The sequence below is a fragment of the Arachis hypogaea genome, chromosome 19 (assembly GCF_003086295.3).
Source record: "Arachis hypogaea cultivar Tifrunner chromosome 19, arahy.Tifrunner.gnm2.J5K5, whole genome shotgun sequence".
NCBI classification, from domain to species: Eukaryota; Viridiplantae; Streptophyta; class Magnoliopsida; order Fabales; family Fabaceae; genus Arachis; species Arachis hypogaea.
The window spans coordinates 16,047,294-16,066,012 of NC_092054.1; the positions used below are offsets into that span (position 1 = coordinate 16,047,294).

The window sequence follows — 18,719 nt, forward strand, 5'->3', positions numbered from 1 at the left end:
TTTAACAAAATATAATAACGGTTTATAATTTAGGATTTAGAAATAAATCTTAAACTATATCTTCATAAAATTTTTGGTGATGTTATATGATCAAATTATTTTAGTAATTATTAGACTCACTTATATTTACCAATTAATTATGTGTAATTAGACTAGTTATAGTAGTTATAAAAGCCAGTTAGAATAAGTTTTACCCTTCAATCACTTGTATATAAAAACTAACCTCTGCTATTCATTACTCAATGAAAACAAAATTATTTTTTCTATTTTCTGATATCGCTGGTTTAACATGGTATCAGAAGAAATTCTCTAACCTTCCCTTTCACTTCCGCTATCACCGCCATTTCTTCTATCCTCTTCAAGTTTCTTCTAAAACCTTTTCTTTTCCTTTTCTTGCTGCCAATTTCTGCATCCATGGCGAACCCCTTCTTTCTCGTTCCGGCTGATCAACCAAGCTTGGTGTTAGTAACACAGCAACTTACGGAGGAGAATTATCATTCTTGGAGCCGTGCCATGAAGAAAGCCCTAAATGCAAAATGCAAACTTGGTTTCGTTACCGGAATCGTTCCTCGACTTGATCCTGTGCTCGATCCAGAACAATTTGAGACTTGGCAATGTGTTAATGATGTGGTAAGTACCTGGATTTTGAATTCTGTATCAAAAGAGATTGCTACCTCGCTAGTGTATGCTGATTCTGCTGAAGAGCTTTGGAATGATCTTAAAGAAATATTCTAGCATGGAAATGGCCCTCGAATTTTTGAAATTAGAAGAGAATTGATGAATTTATGCCAAGGTGCCCTAACAGTCTCGCAATACTTCACGAAGATCAAGGTCCTTTGGGAGGAATTGAACTCCTATCGCCCAGTTCAATGCAATTGTGGATATGCTAAACCACTTCAAGAATTCTTGCAAGCTGAGTATGTGCACTGTTTTCTCATGTGTTTGGACGATTCTTTCACGCAAATCAGATGCCAGATCTTGCTTATGGAGCCCTTACCTACAATCAACAAAGTCCTGTCCTTAGTGGTTCAAGAAGAAAAACACCACTCTTTGGGGAGCTCATCAGTCCCTAATCAACTTGCCTTCTTAGCAAGAAACCAGAACACACCAAATTCCTTTGAAAAAGGAAGGGGATTCATGAAGAAGGATAGAACCTTGTGCTCACACTGTGGATTGCTTGGACATACAATGGACAAATTTTACAAAATACATGGTTATCCACCAAGCTATAGCAAAGGCAGAGGAACCAGACAAACTGCGCACAATATTACTGATAACATCACTGAGGCACACTGTCCAGAAGCTAATTCAAGCCTAACTCTGAATGCAACTCAGATCCAACAATTAATGAACCTGTTAAATAGTCACAAGATTCAAGAAATACCAACAAAGGCAGCAACTGAAGTGGCTACTCCAGCAGGTATTGTCCTTAACACCTCAATTTCAAGATCAAAACTATCAAAATATGATTGGATTCTTGATAGTGGAGCCACTATCCACATTGCTTGTGATCTGTCTCTTTTTCATTCAGTTCACACATCTCAACATTATTCTGTTTCCCTCCCCAATAATGCCAAATTCCAAGCCAAATTCATCGGTACTGTCATTATCAGTTCAACCATCATCTTGAAAAATGTTTTATATGTGCCAGATTTTAATGTCAATTTGCTCTCAGTGTCTTCCTTCCTTAAAGCCACTACAATTACAATAACAATTAACTCTTGTAATTTCACCATTCAGGACAACAAGTCACAGAAGAAGATTGGGAAGGGTGAGCTTGATGGAGGCTTATACATCCTAAAAGTTTCAATTCCCTCCAACCAATTGAGAATACAAGAAGATACTCATAGCATAAATTTGTGCAATAATTCACAGCTATGGCATACTCGTTTAAGCCATGCTTCAAATAAAGTTTTGAAATCCCTCACTTCGGTTCTAGAATTTTCAAATAAAAATAGTTCACTTACAAAAGAGTCTCATTGTCATGTATGTCCATTAGCAAAATTTAAGCAACTACCCTTTGAATCCAACAATAATTTGTCTCCATGTCCGTTTGATCTTGTACATTGTGATGTATGGGACCTCACCATGTTCCAACCTATAATGGAAAAAGATATTTTCTTACATTGATTGATGATGCTACTCGATTTACATGGCTTTATTTGTTAACTAACAAATCTGAAGCTGCAGCATGTATGAAGCAGTTTTACTCTTTAATAGAAACTCAATTTCACATCAAGATCAAGTGCTTCAGGTCTGATAATGCCAAAGAGTTAGCAATCACTGATTTTTTACAGGAACGATGAGTCCTCCATTAATTTTCATGTCCATACAAACCTCAACAGAATGCAGTAGTGGAAAGAAAGCATCAACACTTGTTGAACGTGGCTAGAGCCCTCTATTTTCAATCCCAAGTCCCCATTGCCTTTTGGGGAGAATGTGTTTGCAGTGCTGTTTTTCTAATAAACAGAACCCCAACTCCACTTCTCAACATGCAATCTCCATTTGAGAAACTTTTTCAAAAACAACCAAATTATCAAGCTCTAAGGGTTTTTGATTGCCTTGCATATGCTGCTACAAAATCAGACTTCTGACCTAAGTTTAATCCTAGAGCAGATCCAACTGTCTTCTTAGGATACCCTATTGGTTACAAAGGTTACAGACTTTACAATCTCAAAACAAAATAATTCTTCATCTCTAGAGATGTCATCTTTCATGAAGAGATATTACCCTTCACTAAAAGCCCTCACACCTTTATACTCCTTGACCCATTTGATCATATTCCACTCCCAAAAGCCACTGATGACATAACACTCCCTAATATTCCTACCACAGAGAACACACAACATCTTTCAACAAACTCCTCTAGCTCCCACCAAAGTGTTTCACCTCAAACAACTCACTCCTCCACCAATTTTAACCCACCCCGAAGAACCACCAGGACCATTCAACCACCAAGATATCTCAATGACTATGTGTGCAACCTCAATACACCCTACCCTATTACCAACTACATAAGTAACCACAGACTCCATCACATCTACCATGCAGCAATCCATCAAGCTAGTATTATCCCTGAACCTCAATTCTATCACCAAGCAGTACATCACCATGAGTGGCAGCAGGCAATGAAGGAAGAGTTGGATGCTCTGGAGTCCAATCATACTTGGGATTTGGTTCCTCTACCTCCTAGCAAAAAGGCAATCGGTTGTAGATGAGTTTACAAAGCAAAGCTTAAGGCTGATGGTAGTTTAGAGAGATACAAAGCCAGATTCGTTGCCAAAGGTTACACGCAACAAGCTGGCATTGACTTTAAAGACACATTCAGTCCAGTAGCCAAGGTCTCAACAGTTAGAGTTTTACTCTCCATTGCAGCAGTGAGAAACTGGAATTTTGTGCAATTGGACATAAATAATGCTTTTTTAAATGGGAGTTTGGATGAAGAGGTCTACATGGAGATTCCTTTGGGGCACCCAAAACGGAACCAAGGACTTGTATGTCGACTTACTCGATCTCTTTATGGCCTAAGACAGGCTTCCCGACAGTGGTTTAACAAATTCTGTTGTACTCTCAAGCAACATGATTTTCACCAATGCAAGAGTGACTATTCTTTATTTTCTATAGGAGAAGGCTCCTCAATCACCTTTTTACTTGTCTATGTTGATGACATAATCATTGCCGGAGCAAACAATGATATGGTGCAACGGATACAGCAAAGGCTTCAATCAGTTTTCAAGTTAAAAATCTTGGGAGATCTAAAATTTTTCCTGGGGTTAGAGATTGCAAAATTCAGAAAAGGAATTTCACTTACACAGAGGAAGTATACTTTGTCTCTGCTTGAAGACACCAATTTTCTACACTGCAAGCCAACTTTGATTCCAATGGAAGCAAACATTAAATTGAGGGCCAAAGAAGGTGACAAGGTTGAAGATGCATCAGCTTATTGAAGATTGATTGGACGACTCATGTATCTCACAATCTCCAGACCGGACATAACGTTTGCAGTGACAAAACTAGCCCAATTTATGTCTGACCCAAGAGTTCAACACCTCAATGCAGTTCACCAAATCTTAAGATACCTTAAGGCGGCACCAGGCCAAGGTATTCTTTTCTTCTCAAACTCAAAGTTGAACTTGTCAATCTACACTGATGCAGATTGGGGGAGCTGCCTCAATACTAGGAGGTCTATCATTGGCTACTGCACTTTCTTGGGAGATTCCTTAATTTCGTGGAAAAGCAAGAAGCAACCTGTCGTGTCAAGAAGCTCCACCGAGGTTGAGTACAGGGCTATGGCCAATGCTGTTTATGAAGTTGTTTGGCTGACCAACTTACTGAGGTTCATGGACATCACCATTGACTCTGCCATGTTTTTTTGTGACAACCTTTCATCTATCCAATTAGTCTCTAATCTGACCTTCCATGAAAGATCCAAGCATATTGAGATAGACTGTCATTTCATTCGTGAGAAGGTTGAAATCGGGTTCATCAAGTTAGTGCACTTTCCAACCAAACATCAATTAGCCGATATCCTTACCAAGGCCATTTCGAAACCTCAGTTCCTTTTCCTCATGTCTAAGTTAGAAACATACAATTTGTATGCTCCAACTTGAGGGGGGATATTAGACTCACTTGTATTTACCAATTAATTATGTGTAATTAGACTAGTTACACTAGTTACAAAAGCCAGTTAGAATAAGTTTTACCCTTCAATCACTTGTATATAAAAACTAATCTCTGCTATTCATTACTCAATGAAAACAAAATCATTTTTCTTATTCTCTGAAATCGCTGATTTAACAGTAATTAAATTTAACTAATTAAGTTGATCCAATAAATTAAGGATTAATAATAAAAAATTTTAATTAAAGGAGGAAATAAAAGAGACATATAAAAAGAAGAAGAAAAATAACCAACTTGAATTTATCGAGTGATCAACTCATTCAACTAAAAAAAGACTTAATTAAATTTAATTATAAAAATAATTTGTTCACTGTACAACATTTCTCTAAAGCTTTAATTTATTGGCTTTTGTATGCTTGCTATAAAGATCATGAAGTAGTAAAGCCAATTTATTTTTTAACTTAAATAAACTACATCTTTTATTTATAAAAAGCTACATCTTTTATTTAAAATATAAAAAATAATTAAACAAATACGGATAATAATTTATCATATATATAGGGATTAAGGAATTTTCTTTCATAGTCTCCAACTATTTTTTTTTCTTTAAATCCCCTTTTTCATATTTAAAGAACAAAATATTCATTGTTAAAACTTAAACTCAAGACCATTGGTTAAAAAAGCAAAGTGCTTATTATCTTGGTGATCTTATAGTATAATTTTTTAAAAATAAAATTAAGACATTATTTAAATTTATTTGAACAGTTTAAAAAGAATATATAATTGAGAAAAATAATATTAATTTGATATTAATTGAATTTCTTTTATATTATTAGTGAATTAATTTAGTTTTTTAAAAATTATACTATAATATGCACTAATATTCACACAAAAATCGATTTTAACATAGTCATATGTAATTTTTGTGGAGCAACAGATTGATTTTAACATCATTGTAACATTGAATAGTCACACATACACACATGTAAATGTCACTGTTGTGTAGTCACCAAAAAAAAAATGTCACTGTGTACAACGATTTTATTTTCTCATTTAATTGCTTCTTAGTTGTTGTTTTTTTGTTAGTTCTCTTATTAATAGAAGAAATAAATATTTTCATTGTAAATTTAAATAAATAAATATTACAAGATTGAATAAATTTTATTAGAGTACTTATTTATAAAATTTATCATTAAATTAAATTTTTTTTTATCATTAATAAAAAATATTATGTGCACAAAAAAAATTAATGATTATATATTTATGTATAAATATATATAGTACTTAACTCATTTTCAATGAGTATTTATTTTCTAAAATATTTTTTATTTGGATAATTGATTTTTAGTATACATGTAATAAAATTGATTGTTAATTATATTGATAAAATTTTGTTTTTTGAGTAATATAGTTATGTATTTATATATATAGATGCTTCACACAATTTTTTAATAAAATAATAAGTCACTAAAATCAATTTTTTTTTATAACAAATGATAAGAAAATAAGAATGAAGAATGAACGATAAGAAAAGATATAGTAGAAATATAAAAAAAGATAGATAAAGAAGATTTTTTACTAAACCTCTAAGAAACCTATTCTTAGTAACTTAGGTCATCGGAAGATTTTTATTTTTTTTTACTAGACCTTCAAAGAACTTAGATCGGAGTGTTGAAAATTGAAAGAACTAACGTTAAGAATTATCTTAGGTTGAATCCTTCAATTTTTTCATACAATAAATAAATTAAATTACTCACTTCACTTGATCACACATAGAAAAATGTTTATAAAACAACCACAAAAATTTATTCATCAAAAGGTATAAATTATCTCTAACAGAGTAGCCTAAAAGTGAAATATGACTAACATTGATCTTATTTATTTTAATCAGATATGATTTAAACTAAAAGATACTAAAAATATGATAATTAATTTAAATCAGATTTGATCTTATTAAATTAAATTAAATTTGATTTAAATTTAAAATATCTAAAAATACTATTAAACAAAATCAAATGTCCAAATCAAGTCTTTTAACAAATCTTAACAACAAATCAAACTAAAATATGACTACATAATTTCAAAAATTAATGCTAAATTTATGACTTTTAATGAACTTTAAGAGTACTTTTGGGTTTCTTAATATCCTCATTTAACCCAATAAATTTTATGAGTGCTGCCATTTTAGTATTATTAATTTTTAGACAAACTTTTGATTTTTTTATATCCAAAATCGATATAATAATTCTTCTAATATTCAAATTTTTAAATAAAATAATATTATTATTTTATCTCTTAATTTTAAAATGCCAAAAATATTCTCTTGATCACGAGTGAATAACATAATTAAACTTTTTATAAACACCAAATATATACTTTCTTATAATAGCTGATATACTTTGTATATGTAATATAATTAAAAATTATTTGAGATACCTGTTTTATATATTAAAATTAATAGCATTGTAAATTTTATAACATACATACATTTAAGTTGGTAGGTTATAGTTTTATTTAAGTTCAATTTTAACAAAATTTAGTATAATTAATTTTAATAATAGGTGATTATAATTAAGTGATTGGATAAATAAACATAATCTTTTAAACTTTATTTATCTTAATTCCTTTTATAATCTCACCTCACAATTAAATTTAAGAAAAGTCTAGGGGCCAGTAACTTTTGTGTTTTTTGGCCAACACTTAACCATCAAAACAAAAGTGAGTGATCTCCTACCATTAGATGTAATCTCACACCATTAAAAATACTATTGATGGCCAATTGATGGTTACAAAACACCAAAATTACTGGCCCCTAGTATTCCTCTTAAATTTATTATATTTTTTCGTTTTATGTATACTTCATATGATAAAAATATTTCTTGAAACATAATCATAACATTTTCAATTAATATTTTAAATATGTAATAAAAAATAAGTTTATGTAAAAGTATTTTTCTATTTGACTGAAGTATTTTCTTTATTTTATATGTATTTACTTAATCTTAGTATTGTCTGCACTATTTTAATTTAGTTTTTATCTTTGGTAAATATTCTCTTAATAATGAGTATTAATTATTCAAAATTATTTTTCATACTAATTATATTAAAATACTTAATTCAAAAATTTTTTTATAAAGCTTGTTTATTATGGTTATGCCATATTATATTTATAGAATATCCAAAAATATAATATATAAATACTATTAAGTTTACATATCACTACAGAAGGTCTAAAGAACTCGATGAACATTTATTATCAAATGACCAATTTACTAAAACGAAGTGATATTTTAGTATGATGTTAATTGATACTATTTTTTACTATGACCAACATTATTTTTCTACGTATTAATTATTCAAATAACCAAGGCTGACTCGACTATAATGTCTCTCCAACCAACCCTTTTCTCACATACATACAATGAACCTCCTTTCCCTGTCTCGCAGCAGCCAGTCCCAAGCCAGTCCCAAACATGCGCGAAGAATAGTCCCGAAGCTGTAAATATCCACAATCCCACTCTCCCTAACAAGATTGAGCACAGTCTCATACTCTCGATTATGACAATACGTGCCAAGCATAGCAGTCCATGACACCGAATTCTTATTGCTCATCCTATCAAAAACAATCCTAGACTGGCCAATCGAACCGCACTTACCATACATATCCAAAAGACTACTCTCAAGTCTCAACAACCACATTCCCACATATCCCAGAAGTAACAACCTTAGCATGCACCTCTCTCCCCTGTCTCAGCCACCCCAAGTTACCACAAGCAGCCAACAATGTCCCGAAGGTAAAACCATCCGGCGCCAACCCGCAACCTCTATGAATCCTATAGAACAACTCCACAGCCTCCTTAAACCTATCATTCCTTGTAAGAGCTGAAATAACTGATGTCCAGCACACAGTATCCGGTTCAAGCAATTCATCAAACATCTTGCGTGCATCCTCCACACCAAAATTCCTCCCATACATATCAATCAACACACTAGAAACCACTCGATTCGAGTCGAACCCACGGCTAACAACAACCCCATGGAAGCACCTTCCGAGCCTCAAGAACCCAAGTTCAGAGCAGGCCTTGATAACAGAAGAAAGTGTGAAGGCATTAGGGTGAAGGCCTTCAAGGCCCACCATCTGAGAGAACAAGATAAGTGAGCTTTTGGGATCACCGACATGAACATAGCCTGAGATCATGGAAGTCCACGAAATGACATCCTTGAAGAGAAGCCCGTCGAAGATCCGGTGGGCTTGGTAGAAGTGTGGGGCGAGCTTGAAGTAGAGGGCGAGGAGGCTGTTGCCGACGAAGCGGTCGGTGTCGAGGCCGGACTTGATGACGTGGCAGTGGAGGAAGGAGTGGGTCTTAGTGGAGGTTTGGAGGAGAGAGGCATAGATGATAGATTTATGGGAAGAGGAGATGTTGTGGGTTTTGTTGAGGAGAGTGAGGCATCTCTGCAGTGTTGAAGGATCTGGGATTCTCTTGTTGGTGGTTCAATGGTGGTGGTGGGGTGGTGGTGGTGGAGAGGAAGCTGTGGCGCTTCAAGTGGTGGAGAGCTTTCAATGTTGCTAGTAGGGGTGGCAAGCGGGGAAGCCCGCCCGCCCCGCCCCGCCTCGCCAGAAGCCCGCTCTTTGGCGGGCTGGCTCGCCCCACCCTGCCTAGTGAGGCGGTCCCAGAATCCCAACCCGTCCCGTCTAACGGCAGGCTACGGACCAGCGGGCTAAACCCGCTAAATATCTTTTTTTTTTTTTACTTTTAACTATTAAATAATATATATAAAGATATAAAAAAATCTCTTTTGTTTTTTACTTTTAACTATTATAATTTCTAAAAGTATAAACAAATTATAATTTTTATATTCACAAACATTAATCTTTGTAATTATAAATATCTAATAAACATAATTATAAACCAAGTTTTCATCCAAAACATAATTAACAATATTGTCTCTAAAACAAAATAGACATAATCTAAAACACTCAATTTCCATCTTCATTCTCTTGTAAGTTGTGTTGGGAGAAGTTGGGTTTTGGTAACAAAAATTGTAAAAATACCTCTTGCCAAAAAAATACTAAGCCTGGCGAAAAAGTCTTCCCCGCTCCGCCAAAGCCCGCCAAAACCCGCGGTTTAAGTGGTGCGGGTTAAGCGAGCTTTTGCTATTTGGCGGTCCCAATTTTTCAGTCCGGCCCGCCTTTTTTGGCGGATTACCGGGGCCGGCCCGGCGGGTTTAGGCCCGTTTGCCACCCCTAGTTGCTAGTAGGGGTGTTCATGGCCCGGTCCGATTGGAAGGCCCGGTCCGGTCTCGAATTTCTTAGGGACTAATTTGGTGTAATTTTACCGGGTCTAGGGTCGGGTAAGGGTCTCAAAAATAGACCTGGTCATTATTTCGGATCGGGTCTGAGCTATAGCTTGGGTCACCCGAACTCAGCCCGGTAGCCCGGTCATCATACACAATTAATATTTTGTGTTATTAGTGATGGATGATGTCTATTTTTATGTGGAATTGAAGTATTGTAAACCTTAATATTTTGTGTTATTAGTCATTATAAGACTATAAGTTAGTGTTTTATGTTTAAAATGCATAAGACTTTAGACTAACGCATAATATTATGTTATTTGTATTGATTTAAATATTTGGTGTTATTAGACAATATTAATATTGATTGTGGTTATGCTTCAATTTTAGGAAAGGGTTGGTTCTTGTTATATTTTTCTAAATGAATTTTATCATGTCAAATAATGATTGGAGTCTTGAAAATTTGGATATTTTCACATACTAATTAACTTACAAGAAGGTAATGTTAACGGTCCGGTTTCCATTCGGTTTTTACTGGATATAATTGTGGCCCAAAAGTGTGTAAATTTCATCGGGTCTAGAACCGAATTCAGGTCTAACAAATAAACCCAGTATATATTTTGGATCGGATTTGAATCACATCAAACTCGATTTCACCCGACTCATAAACATCCTAGTTGCTAGGTTATTCTTATTTGATTTTGCCATTTTTTCATTAGAAAATTACAAATATTAGTATATTTAGTAGTAACATATTTCTAAGTAACAAATGAATAAATAAAATTCAGTCTTTAAATCAATAAGAACTTACCCTTAGGTTTTACTAATCAACTATTTCTTTCATATGCTTGATTATTTTCAAAATCAAATCACATTTAAAAAAAATTAAGTGTTTGATCGTTATAATTTAGTAGGCTAATTATCCATATATATTTCAAATGGTATCAAATATCACAAATTAAGATGTCCCACTGCGAGAATGTCATTTCTCTAGGAGAATTACCAAGCATTTTATACTAACTATACAATAAAGATTGAATTTCTATGGAACGTACAATCCACTAAATAGAATAAGAAAGGGCAAATAATATACAAACCTCACTATGTTCAATGTTAGAAATCTAACTTTCGATAAAAACTGTAAGGAGGTAATGACGAGGATATTTTAGTATATTTGAAAAATATGAAATATGAAATCATAGTGGTCAATGATCAATGTGAGAAAGAATAACAAAATACTTGCCAAAGTTTAACAAATGTAGCTGGTGTAACGACAAGTTGAGTTTCACCAAAAACGATATTAGGAATCATATAGCAAAGAGTGGGAGAATCATGAGACAGAATAGAAGGTGGAAGGGGAGGGCGACACTCGGGGACTAGAGGAACAGATGTTGGAGAACAAACTGACTTTGGCACTGGCAATGGAATCAGGGGCAGTGTTGTATGATGAGGAGGAAGACATAATGGCCATTCTTCATGCGCAGAATGAGAAAATTGCACAAAAGAAAAGGCTGGCTAAACAGAAGAAAAAGATGAGACAGTGTAGGTATAAAAATAAAAATAAGGTGTGTCATAATAGTTCTAAATGATTTTCAGTTCTTGGAATGTTAGGGGTTTACGGAGTGATGGGAAGATGAGAATGGTGAAGGATTTAAAGAATACAAGGTATTTTCACAGTATGGCGTCGGCAAGGAGAAAAAATAATAGGATTGATTCTTTGGTCGTTAATGGTAGATTGGTAAGGAACCAAGTTAGAATTAAAATAGCTATTAAAGAGTTTTACGAAGAGCTTTATCATTAGGAAGATTCTCCGGTGTTGAGGTTCAGAGATGGTCTGATGGAGAGGATAGAGGAGGTCGAGTCCGTAACCTTGGAGACATTGCCTTCGACTGAAGAGATTAGAGAGGCGGTATGGGATTGTGAGTCTTCTAAGGCGCCAGGTTGTGATGGATACAATATGAATTTCATAAAGAGATGTTGGAATGAGATTGGGTATGACTTCACAACAGCGGTAATGGGATTCTTTCAAACTTCTAGGTTGCCGGCGGAGTCAAATATCTCTTTCGCGAGTTATGAAGGACAATTTTCTAAGTTGGACAGAAGAGCCGCGTAGGAAGGAGGATCGAAAGCAGCGATTAAGGTGCTTTTCTGCGATCATTTGGAATATTTGGATGGAAAGGAATAAGAGGATATTTCAGAATAAAAGCAGAGGTGTTGAGGAAATAATCAGTATGTCCATGTTTAACTGCGACGAATGGAGGAGTGCACTCTCTTCATGTTGTTGATGGTTAGATCGGAGATAACAGGGGAGTACTTTATTTTGTGTTACTTTCTAGATTTGCTTGTCTGTTTTAGATATCTTTTATGTTTGCTCCACTCTACTGTGTTGAGCTTTTATTTAAAAAAAAAAAGAAATGCTATCACAAAAACATAATTGTAGCTTCTTTAATTTTATCGTTAAGTTGGATGAACAATATTGAATGGTGAACAATTCCGTGGTTCTCATTTGTTTTTTATTAACTATGGTGAAAACTTAAATCAAGGATTAGATACTATTAAATTTGATCTAACGGTGTGTGTTATGTTTTGTTAATTATAATCAACTTTTTTTTTGCAATTAATGCTATATGAACTATCGCCTAATAGAATTTATTATTTTGATAAAAAAAATTTTGTTAAATCTTAAATTTAACCCACACAAAGTTAAATTTCATAATTTTAACTAATTAAACTCACAATTGTCTGTCTGCATCAGCATTAATATCATCATTCTTTTTATTCTAATCTTAACTCTACAGATATCCAGTTATACATTTCTTAAATTTCATATTTTATACTTTATTTTTTTCATCAAATTTATGAGATATATCTTATCTCTCAATATCTGCGAAGAAGCAATTTGAATTCCAATTCATAGATTTTTTATCAATCTAAAACCTAAGTCATATTCTTAGGATTAATTTTGATAGATTTCTTGCATCATGCTTTAAATACCTAGCTTAAATTAATTTGTCCATATAGGATTATGTAGATGACAATAATAATGTTGACGGGTTCTACGGAAATTTTGAGAATCCGTTGAGAAACGATGATGAGCTCCTAGATGACGAGATCTTTATGGATGCTAACTTGAAAAATGAAGAAGTTAGTGCTTCTGAACCCAATGAAGGTGCCCATTTTGGTCAATTGGATGAATCCTATAAGATTGACGGGTAAGAGGACATACGACAGATTGTGTTCTTGAATATTGTAGATGTTGATATAAAAAGATATCATTTCAATGATCTTAGAGTGGATTTTGATTTTTTACCGTGCATTTGCTAAGTCAAGGGGATTTAATGGTCAAAAAGGTAAGATGCAAAAGCACAATGGGATAAGCAATCTATAGAATTTTGTTTGTTGTCACGAGGGCTTCCGACAGAAAAAAGATGGATAATATGCAAACCAGAAACAAGAGCCTAGAAATGAAACTAGGTGTGGCTGCAAGGCAAAGGTTAAGGTGTCATTTGACGTCATTAATGGTCGCTGGATTGTTTTAAAAATTTTTAATTTGCACAATCATGACCTTCTTCCTCCAATTTTTACTGCATGCTTCCTGGTCACTCAAAAAAACTTGCTACAGACATTAAGCAAATAAATATTAAATATATTAAAAAAGGGTGGATCGGACATTGCACATATTTTTGTAGCACTCTGAAGCCAATTTTTGAAGAAGATGAAGTCCATTGACCCTGTCATGGTTATAAGATATGAGGTTGATAGGTTTCACTCGATAAATAATTTATTTTAGTGTGATGAAATAACTTAAATGGATTATCAATTGTTTGGTGATGTATTGGCTTTTGACGCTACTTACAAGAAGAACAAATATCATCGTCCTCTTGTCGCTTTTTTAGGTGTTAATAACCATAACCGCACATTTGTCTTTGCAGTTGCCCTTGTGTGTGATGAGTCAGAGCAAACATATGTTTGTTTGTTAAAAAGTCTGCTGGAACCAATGAAGGGGAAGGCCTATCAATGAAAAATGTAATAAAAAATTTTTTGCTTGGCACCTTATTCACAATTCCACAAGTAATGTAGGTAATCCTAGGTTCATATTGCGGTTTAAGAAGTGCATGTTGGATGATTACGAGGTTGGAGTATTCCATAGTAAATAAGATCGGATGGTTGAAGAGTTTCATGTGCAAGATAAGCAATGGATAATTGACATGTATGATAACCAGTATAGTTGGACAATGACACATATCCATGGAAAGTTCTTTGTTGGGTTTAGGACCTCTTCTCGATGTGAGAGTTTGCACTCAGTTATTGCAAAGTATGTCAAGTCCAAGTATAATTTAAGAGATTTTGTAGAGCATTTTGATAGATGTGTTGCCTACATTTGTTTTAAGAATAGTCTAGCAGACTTTGAATGTGCATATGAAGTACCTGTGATGCAAATTCATTTATTGTCATTGAAGAAGTATGCAGCTAATTTATATACAAGAGAAGTATTTTTTCTATTTCGCCCTATTATTATAAGGCCTGGTTCAATAAAAGTGTTAGATTGCATTGATCTTGATTCTTATATATAATACACGGTGGTTAAATATGGTAGTCCTAACGATACATGGCATAGGGATTTACCAATTGAGTTTACCTTCTCTGGTATGAGGATGGAGTCATTTGCCATTGCTTGCAAACACATTCTATCTATTTTAGTTAGACTTGACATTTGTGAATTGCCAAAATGTTTAGTTCTAGATAGGTGGACCAAAAAAATGGAACAACAAATAGAAGATACAAGATGTGAGGGGTTTCACTTGGGATTGTTTAAAGTCTACTCAATATTGATGCTTGATGGACTGGTTTAGATTGGTGGCTACACTGTCAGCAGATAAATACAATAGGTTCAAGAGCATGAGGGATTGGGCGATAAATACAGCGGATGAACAGAAAGCTCATGATATTGCCAGTGCAGTTGCTTCTAGTGGTGTAATTTCTGCCACTAATACAGAGCCTCGTGACCTACCTTTCGTAGAAGGGTTAAGAATCGTTCCGGTATATGCCAGGAGCTCGGGCATAACAAAACTACATGTCCAAATCGTAATAAGTATGATGGGATTCACATGAATGGCATAGTCTACCTACAGATGATAATGCATATGAGGACAATGTGGGATGAAGAAGAGGATTTCATTTATGATGAAGATGAAGGTCTTGATGATGCGGTAAATTCTAGTTTTGAATCCAGCATAGATCAAGTAAGATATTCCTCAATTTTGATATTTTATTTATTGGCTACTTTGAGGTTCTTTGTGTGTTGCTAATAAATTGTGTTATTTCAGGATATATAGATGACTCTAATTTTGAATTTGGAAATGAGGATGATGGAGCCAATGAAATTAATTAGTCTTATATTGTTTTTGTCGCATTTAATTTTTAATGTGTATTATGTAACACCATACTATACAGAGTTTATAGTAACAATGTGACTCATGCCATTATGCAAAACACAAAAGGTCACCATTTGTACCAAGAACTTCTAAAAGTGAAAATATTTTTGATATTGTGCATATGGATATTGGAGGCTTTATAGGCACCACTTCAATTTGAGGTTTCAAATATTTTCTGTCTAGAATAGATGATAAAAGTAAGTTTATCTGACTGTATTTCATGAAAACAAAAGGAGTAGTTGTTGATTTAGTTAAAATTTTTGTAAAATTCATTGAAACTCAATTTGCAACACAAATAAAGAAAGTTAGAACTGATAATGGTTCCGAGTTTAGACTAGCTAATTTCTATGCATCGAAAGGTATTTTACATTAAACATCCTGTGTTGAGACACCTCAACAAAATGGCATAGTTGAACGAAAACATCAACACCTTTTGAAAGTTACAATGGAATTAATATTTCATTCAAATATGCCAAAGAAATTCTGGCACTATGCCTTAGCACATTCAATGCATCTCATTAACATAATTCCTAATACCTTGTTGAACAATGTCTCACCATATCAGATTCTTAATAAAAATTTACCAGACATTTCATATCTTAAGATATTTGGTTGTTTGGCATATGCCTCTATTCTAATAGCACATAGAAATAAATAGGATAAAAGGATAAGAAAGTGTGTTTATCTAAGAACTAAGAAAAGGGTTAAAGGACATATGTTGTATGACTTAGGCAACAGAGACATTTTCATTTCACGAAATGTAACACTCTATGAGCATATTCTTCCATTTGCTCTACAAGAATCCATGCATAATAGCCAAATTACATATGAATTTATTCCCAATGTTCCAATGCAAGATTTGATTGCATTTGATTATCCCTTTTGCAATCTGGGTTGTAGTATGGCACAAGCACACACACATGGATCACAACATTCATCTATACACATTGAGTGAAATTCTGAAATACCCATTATTGAAACACCTGACATGCATTCTCATGCATCATTGCACAATCAAGACACACTGCATTCTCAAACACAAACTGAATTCAATAATATTGAACATGCATCACACAACCTTCAACTTAGGAGATCAACTAGAGAAACAAAAAGACCAGCATACTTGAATGATTATCAATACATGACTTCATACACTACTTTGCAAAATGCTAAGTTAAATCTTTTACTTGACAACACATCATATTTTTCTGATTTTTTTTTTTAAATTAGCTTGGTTTATCAATAGATCAATCAAATAATTTCTTTGAATAGTCCTGCATCTTATTTTTTGAGTCACAAATTCCAAACACAACCTCACCTCTTATTCCCTTAACTAAATCATCTTTATCTTCCACCACATCAAACACAAACCAACCAAAATATTTTGAACTAAAATGTTACGATGAGGCTATAAAGAGTCCTAACTGAAAAAAGGCAATTGATGTGGAATTAACTATTTTAAAAGAAAATAAAACTCGTACTGTTGCTAACCTTTCTACTAGAAAAAGTGTCATGGGATGCAAATGGCTTTTTAAATTGAAATTGAACCTGGATGGCACGATTGAGAGGTATAAGGCACGCGTTGTAACTCAAGAGTTTACTCAAATAGTGGGAGTTAATTACTTTTAGACCTTTAGCCCTGTAGCAAATATGAGTACCCTTTGAATTCTTCTTTTTATTGCACCAGTAAATAATTGGATAGTGAATCAATTAGATATAAACACAACTTTTTTGCATGGTGATTTATATGAGAAAATGTGTATGAAACCTCCACTGGATTTAAATCTCGCTAACCCCAACTTAGTGTGCAGACTAGACAGATCATTATACGGCTTGAAACAAGCCAACATATAGTGGAACACGAAGCTGGCTTTCACCTTAGTAGCTGCAGGATATCAACAGTCGAAATATGATTATAGCCTTTTTATTAAATCTACCAACATTTTTTTTACTGTTATTTTAGTGTATGTAGATGATTTAATAGTAGCAGGTGATGATTGCAAGGAGATACAATTCATCAAGCAGCATCTCCATCAAATTTTCAAAATTAAAGAGTTAGGAAAATTACAATTCTATCTCAGTTTGGAGGTAGCTCGAAGCAAGAGGGGATTTTATGTGTGCCAAAAAAATACTGCATTGATCTATTAAAGGAGTATAGGTTGATGGACAAAAGCAGTGATAACTCCTATGGACTACACCACCAAGTTGTCAAAGCACTCAAGAACACTACTTCAATCGAATTCAGAATATCAAAGGCTAATCGGCAGGTTATTGTATCTCACCAATACTCGGCCAGAGATAAGCTATGCTGTTAGAAAATTAAGTCAGTACCTAGATTTTTTGCGACTGATAAGCACTTTAAAGATGCAGTAAGGGTGTTAAAATACCTTAAGGAGGTATATGGTTCGTGAAAATTTTTCAAATTCCTAGGAATCTTACATTGTAAAATTATTCCGATGTAAAGCTTTTGGTGTAAAAATTTCCAAGAATGTAAAAATATTCTTTTAACCACACGTCCTCTAAAGGAGATCCAACACTAGGCCTAATATTCTCAACCGAATTTGACCTTGAGCCAACTGATTTTTCAAATGGTGATTGGGGGACATGTCTCGATTCAAGAAGATCTCTATCGAGTTACTGTTTCTTTATGGGAAATTCAATTGTATAGTGGAAGAGCAAAAAACAAAATATAGTTGCTTACTCATTCTGTGAAGCTGAGTATAGAGTTCCAGCCATGGCAACTCGAGAAGCACAGTGAATCAACTACATTTTGCAAGATTTGAAAGTGAAGTTGAGAAGACCAATTGTCATTTATTGTGACAGCTAATCTGCTCTACTTATTACAGTAAATTCAGTATTTCATGAGAGAATAAAGCACATAGAAATGGATTGTCACATTGTAAGGGATAAACGGAAGGAACAAACAACTAAGTTGCTACCAATTTCAACAAACAACCAAATTGCAAACATTCTGACCAAGACAATAATCTCTAACTTGTTTCAGCAGTGCAATTCTAAGTTTAGAATGATGAGTGAAGATCATTCTAGCTTGAGAGGGGGTGTTATATGAGCTATTTTTTTTTATGTATTTTCTGAATAACTAATTGTAGAGACTAATTGTAGGAAGTTAGATTAACTATAATTAGTTAGATTGATGTGGCAGTAAGTGTGCTAATAATTAAGTGTATTTAGAAGAGAAGTAACAAAAACAAAGACTGAGATTCAAGATTACAATCTCTAGTCACAAATTCCAGCTTTATGAGGGTTCTCTCTTCCTTTACAATTCTTTGAACTCACCCTTTTAACAAAAACAATTGACGAAAAATAGAATGATACCAAGTTGGTGTAGATGCACAAAATGAGATTTGA

The 18,719-nt window shown here is 33.8% G+C and overlaps 2 protein-coding genes and 1 pseudogene across 2 annotated transcripts; 2 read left to right on the forward strand and 1 right to left on the reverse strand.

Annotated features, from left to right (window-relative positions):
• The first annotated feature begins 414 nt into the window (after positions 1-414).
• On the forward strand, positions 415-735 carry LOC140182162 (uncharacterized). Its single transcript, XM_072228286.1, has one exon. It carries the CDS (start codon positions 415-417, stop codon positions 733-735), a length of 321 nt encoding a protein of 106 aa, XP_072084387.1.
• Positions 736-3,965: 3,230 nt separating this feature from the next.
• LOC140182163 (secreted RxLR effector protein 161-like) lies at positions 3,966-4,610 on the forward strand. Its single transcript, XM_072228287.1, has one exon. It carries the CDS (start codon positions 3,966-3,968, stop codon positions 4,608-4,610), a length of 645 nt encoding a protein of 214 aa, XP_072084388.1.
• Positions 4,611-7,851: 3,241 nt separating this feature from the next.
• Positions 7,852-9,112, reverse strand: LOC112777991 (pentatricopeptide repeat-containing protein At1g03540-like; annotated as a pseudogene).
• Between the last annotated feature and the right edge of the window lie 9,607 nt (positions 9,113-18,719).

Bases quoted from the DNA above. Each gene is read 5' to 3' on its own strand.
- LOC140182162 (XM_072228286.1), top strand. From the start codon at position 415: ATGGCGAACCCCTTCTTTCTCGTTCCGGCTGATCAACCAAGCTTGGTG.
- LOC140182163 (XM_072228287.1), top strand. From the start codon at position 3,966: ATGTATCTCACAATCTCCAGACCGGACATAACGTTTGCAGTGACAAAA.